At 44.8% G+C, this 6,000-nt stretch overlaps 1 protein-coding gene across 5 annotated transcripts in view; it reads left to right on the top strand.

Annotated features, from left to right (window-relative positions):
• The first annotated feature begins 358 nt into the window (after positions 1 to 358).
• The window catches only part of SIK2 (salt inducible kinase 2), a 125,914-nt gene continuing 120,272 nt past the window's right edge, over positions 359 to 6,000 (top strand). For 4 of the 5 annotated variants that reach the window (XM_058663927.1, XM_058663926.1, XM_058663925.1 and 1 more), the window contains exon 1: positions 359 to 648. In XM_058663927.1, coding sequence (XP_058519910.1) covers positions 514 to 648 — 135 coding nt within the window. In that variant the 5' untranslated portion in view covers positions 359 to 513. Of the gene's footprint in view, positions 649 to 3,141; positions 3,372 to 6,000 lie in introns of those variants that run through there. The other variant, XM_058663929.1, reaches the window with a different exon arrangement.

Raw genomic sequence — 6,000 nt, 5'->3', positions numbered from 1 at the left:
GTGGGCGGAGAACGCCTGGCTGAGGAAGCAGCCCACAGGCCGGATTCAGGTCGCTGCACCCCTCCCCACCACCCACCAGGGCTCGCTCTTGCCCTTCGGCTGCAGAGCCGAAACCCGGGGCGGGCCGGGCGGCGCACCCCGCCCCTGGCGGCGCGAGGCGAAGCGGGGGAGCCGGCAGGGCGCCAGAGCCCGGAAGGAGCGAGCCGGCCTGGCCCCGCGCCCCTCCCCGCATCGCGTCCCCTCCCACCCCGCCGCCCCGCGCCGACGTCGGCGGTGCTCCGGTCGCCATGGTGACCAATGGAGCCCCGGTCCCGCCCCCGCCCCCCTGCCGGCCCCCTGACGTCGGTGCACGTCAGCGGCGGCGCGCGCCTGGCTGGGCCCTGCGGAGCGGGAGGGAAGAAGCGAAGGAGCGAGCGGAGCGGCCGTCGCCGGAGCCCAGCCGCGCTGCCTGCCGCCCGGCCGCCCGGCCGCCCGCCCGCGCTCCCGTCGCCGTGTCTAGCAGCGGGGCCCAGCATGGTCATGGCGGATGGCCCGAGGCACTTGCAGCGCGGGCCGGTCCGGGTGGGGTTCTACGACATCGAGGGCACGCTGGGCAAGGGCAACTTCGCCGTGGTGAAGCTGGGGCGGCACCGGATCACCAAGACGGAGGTGCGGCCCGGGGGCTCGGCGGGAGCGTTCGGGAGAGGAACTGTTTCCCGAAACGGGGTGGGGGGGAGGCGGCTGCAGTGCCGGGGCCGGGGAGAGCCGAGAGGCCGCGCCACTCACTCGGGCGAGCGGGCCTGGGGCCGCCAAGAGCCGGGAGGTGCAGGGGGCACCGGGGCCCGGTTCCCGGGACTCGAGCGCCGTCCGAATGGAAACTCGACCGGCCCGGGGCTTCGCTTTCCCACCCGATCCCGCGCCGCCTCCGGGCGCCGCTCGGGGTTTCTCCTCGAGCCTCCCACCCGGGCCGTGACCTGATCTGTGGCCCTCGCTCCGGAGCCCAAGTTCCGCGTCTTCCCTGCTTTCGGCGGGGGGTGGGGTGGGAGGGGAAGTCTCGGTGCTCCGGGACTGCGCGGTGAGAGACGGGCGCCCGCCCCGCGGACGGCACGGGCAGCGCGGCTGAGAGTGGGGTGCCATCGCGCGACCCCCGTGACCCCGACGGCCCGGGCCTGCCCCCCGCCAGGGCTCCGGGAATGTCACCTGGCGGGCTTCTCCGGGCTCCCGTCGCCCCGTAGTGTGTCCCTGGGTTGGTGTCTGGCTAGCTTGATGGATCGCCTGAGGCATTCCCTTCTAATACTCCAGACAATAGAGCTGGCCCCGTCGGTCCCTCCGCGTTTGCACCGTTTGGTGGGTTAGGCTTTCCCGGCCGGGGGTGTCTGGCTGCCCAGTCCGCGTTCCTGAAGCCACGGCCGGTTGCTCTGCCCGTCTACTCCTGGAGCTCTTCGCTGCTTCCTGGCGGCGAAGCCAGCATCCCCCTGCAGCGCGCATTCGAATGCACCGCACAGGTCTCCTCACAAGTCTCTTTCTTACCTAACCCGTCCCCTCACCCCCTTCCTCGTCTGAAGTGGCTCGCCTCGGGGTCTCTATTTTAAGACGTGCACGTTGAATACCTTAGGAAAACGGTAGAGAGAAATCCTTTGGGCGGAAAACCTGCTGGTTTTGACGACCTCCCCCTTGGTGGAGTTGCCACTTGGAATGGGATACCTTCTCATCCACCACCACTTAGCCTTAGTTTTCAACCTGTTTCGGTTTTTCCGGTATTCGTCTGAAGGCACTAGAGTTTGTGGAATGAAGTAGCACTATTTTTTTTCTCTCCCCCCTCCCAGAATGACTTATGTAAGGCGAAGGGTGTTTGAAAACCTGAGTGATTTTTGTGGCTGTTGCTGTACTTGGAAATTTTGCCTAAGGTCCGTTCTAAACAGGAGTGTGTGTCATTGTCATCTCCTGACCCTGAAGCAGCCCGAACCGGACCCTTTTTTTTTTAAGCGTCAGGACCGAGGTCACAAAATTTTCTTCTCACCAGTGTGCAATTATTAGCAGTTTAGGTTAAGTTTGTAATGTTAATGATAATTTAACTATAATGCCACACTACTGGATCTTTGTGTAGTTTAATTTGATTCCAGCGTTTTTAGAAAGAAAGCGGTTCTAACCTCTAGAGAGCCATACCTAATGCCATTACATGCCCCGCTTACACGACGTAAGAAGAAGGCATTTTAAATGCACTTTTTTTAAAGCAGGATTTCTTGCTTAGTGACTTTGTAAAACTCAAATTGTGCCTTAGAAAACGAGTTCTAGGGAACTTCTGAACCGTGTTATCTTGTGAATTCCAAACCTTTTTTTTTTTAACAGCTTTTACCGGTATTATCAATACCATTTACTAAAGTCAGCTGTTGTCAGGTCAACTTGAGTTAGCATATGGTATCTGTGTAAGAACGCCTTAAGTGGAGCAGCTGCTAGTGACTGACACTTTGTCTTGAGATCCTCGGTGCAAATGGTGTCTCTTTCACACTTGGATCTTAGCTAGGGGGCACTGTGGAGTAAGAGTCGTTTAGTTATCAATACTGTAAGATCAATGCATTTATAATTGAAGACGCCAGCCAGATGGTGAAGGAGCGTTCAGATCCTAACTTGTGTGTGTAGTATGTAAAATGATTCGTTAAAAGTTAACTTTTTAAATCCCTGGAACCTGTCTTGTGCTTTTTGAAAGTATTAGTAAGAATAGTACTAATTGGTAGAAATGGTAGGGGGAAAAAAGGTGGTTGAGTGTAATCTTTCCGTGTGAAGAGGTGTATTTAGTTAGGAGTGAGGAAAGGCAAAGCAGTGGCTGAAACAGAAGTTTTTGTAGGTCTTAATACATCTTAGAAAGTTGCTTTGTGAACTTTTATAGGTAATTGCATTCAGAATTGTTGAGTGAGAGCATGTAGCCTCATCTATTTCTTTGAAATACACGTTTTATTGTTAAAGAGTGGTTTCTTTAAAGCAGTATTTGTTATTTTATACAGTCACTGGATGCGTAGATGTGTCTTTAATATGTCTACCTTAGAACTGGAATTAAGTGGGCTAGTGAAAATGTTAATGTTTTGTTTTAAATTAGGGTCTTATTGTTGAACGTACTATAATGATAAAACAGAATCAACAAGCTGTCACAACTAATCCTATTATTTTTAAGAGTATCCTCATGCACTGTGTGTCAGCGTTCATGTAAGTGTGTTCAGTGTGTTCAGGACTTAAGGGCCTGTTCTCCACACTGGATCCTGAGGCAGATTTCAGGACCGATTTTAAACATCTGTGCGCTGTGCCCCTCACAGCCCTTTCCTTACTGAGCTGCTCTGCTCTGTCCTTTGCCCTGGATCCAGAAATAATGTCTGCTGTACAGACCTGATGAGACCCAAGTATGCTTCCTTTTTGGGTAAAAAAACAAATTAGTAGGCAAAAATCTTCATTTTAGTCTGTCAAATAGCTTAATGTTGTTTAAGGCATATAATTACATCATCATCTGACGTGGGTATTCATTCCTGTGTTAGATCTCTATGTAAATTTTGCACACAAAAGGGAAGGCAGGTGGTGGTAGAATTGAGCTTCCTAATGTAATATTTCATAAAAGCTCTGTAGTACTGGTTTGTGGCTTATGATTTAGGGAAACTAATTTTATAAAATTAGCATAATGGGAAAAGAATTTAGGCTGTTAAACTGTTTTAGGCAGTAGTGCTTGCTAGTTTGTTATTGTGTAAATGTCCTTGAGCAGTGTTATATTAATGCTTTTAGGAAATAACTTTCTTCTTCAGCTAAGTTTTGTGTGTGTCTTATGAATTCCAGAAAGATCATTTTGCACCCTAAGATTTGTTTTTTGTCTATTAAAGGAACAGTCTCTTGCTGTAGAGAATAAAAAGGATAAAGAAAAGGATAATGTATAAAAAAAGTATGTGTATGGTGCTTATGTGTGTGGTACTCTTTTCCTCATTGGCAGTAAACCATTCTTGACATTGTGGCATTTTTCGCTCTAAATTTTTAAGATACATTTTGCCATAGATGAGACTGCATGATATATATATATGTAAGTTGTATTTTTTTCCCACTTAATGTTGTAGCTTAAACGTTCTGTATACTCATACTTTATATAAAATGTTTCTGTTAGGTGTTCGACTTTGTGGCTGAATCCCTCTTATTGAAATTTGCATAGTTTTACGGTTTCAGCTTTATGGCAGATAATTTGCATTGAATAATTTTATGTACATAACCATGTGTCTGCATTTTAAGTATTTTTGAGAAGAGTTGGCAGTAAATTCTTAGAAGGAAAATCAGTAAGTGAAATGATATTTTTATACAAAGAGCTGTATGTATATATTGCCATTTATTTATCGTGTTTACTATTGAAAAATATGAAAGCATAGAAAAGTTATAAGAAAAAGCATTACTACTCATAGGTAACTATCATTAATTATTTTCAGATCTTTTGTATGACAGATAACTAAATTTTCTTCAACACTATGTCTCTTTCAGAAAACTGCTATTTTTTTTTTTAATGATACAGTACCATTGGGTCAGGAATTTCCACCCTGCTCAGAAAACTATTTGTTTCATTGAAGTACACTTGGAGGCTTTTATATACTTAATCAGAATTCTTTACTACTGCTTTCTACTATAATAGTTTTTAAAGCTTTGTAGACTACAATACCAAAATTGTATTTTTATACAAAAGAAGGAAACGAGAAAAACGTATTATACTCTGATCATGATATTTCTTGAAGATAACTTACTTTTAATACATTTGAATTTTGCATTTTGTTTTAATATTGTAAGACTCCTCAGAAATTACTCCTTAGTATTACTTTTATATTGTGAAAAATTTCATATTTCAAGATGCAGCTGTTCTGTGTACAACAGAAGTTTAATTTTTTTAATCACTTAATCTCTACTACTAATATCCAGGCCTGTGTGTGATCCTTAATTGCATATCAAAATAGAAAATATATCTGTTATACAATTTAAGTGCTTTGTTACCATTGTTCGTTAATGTATTGGCTCCCCAAACAATATTTGGCCAATTATTCTGTTAAACATTGTTAAAAATGATCTGTTTTTTGGCCGGGAAACAAAAATGCAAAATAGGGAGTTGTGTAAATTTTTAGATTCTGTAGAAATTTTTAACTTTAACACGTTCTGATTTGAAATCCTTGGGGAAATTCTGTCTCAGAATCAAACAATTAAGAAAACTTCTCTGTGGAAATAACTGAAACTGGCCTCTCTTCTTGGATTCACATGACGACGATTGATTTATGGTCCACTGCTGATTGAACATTCATTTCCTTGGAGGCAACTGGATTCCAGACTGCCTGGAGATATCTTTCTTTTTTGTGCACCCGGTGCTTCTCCTACCTCCACCTCTGTTCGAGATAAATTAGTTCTTTATGTGTGACCTCATCCTTTAAAGAGAAATAGCCTATGTATCCCATTTGAGGTTAGCAAAAGATGGAACATGAAGCAAGAATTTCACCAGAAACTATTCTTAAAAACATTTTAAAAATAACTAGTTTAAGAGCTGAATCTTGGTAAATTAAACTGGTAAACAAAGCTGAAATTTCTTCTTTAACTATAGTTTTCAGCCAGTTGTAGAAGTAGACATTGTTGAAAAGTACAAAAGAAAAAATTAGCATCCTTTGTTCGACTTTCCAGATAACCACTGTTGGTGTTTGGTTCGCTTCTCGTTTGTTATTCACATATATTTTATATATGTGTGTAAATAAATTGATTCTCTCATTTTATTAACATTTTCCTGGTTTTTCATGTGTAAAACATAGTTAAGTAGGATTCTTGCATATAACCAACCATATTTTCTTTAATCATTTTCTTATTATGGAACATTTAGTTTCTTCCTCTTTTTGGCTCTGTACCGTGATGTTTCAGAAGACATTCCTTTATTTACATCTTTGTGCACATCTGATTGTTTCCTTGGGGAAATTCCATAGCAGTGACATTCTTGGTTCAGAGAGCAACATACAGCACACATCAATGATGTAAGAT

Source organism: Ochotona princeps, chromosome 4 (assembly GCF_030435755.1).
Source record: "Ochotona princeps isolate mOchPri1 chromosome 4, mOchPri1.hap1, whole genome shotgun sequence".
Lineage (NCBI taxonomy): Eukaryota > Metazoa > Chordata > Mammalia > Lagomorpha > Ochotonidae > Ochotona > Ochotona princeps.
The sequence above is the reverse complement of the archived record's forward strand: the minus strand, read 5'-3'. Positions and strand labels throughout refer to the sequence as shown.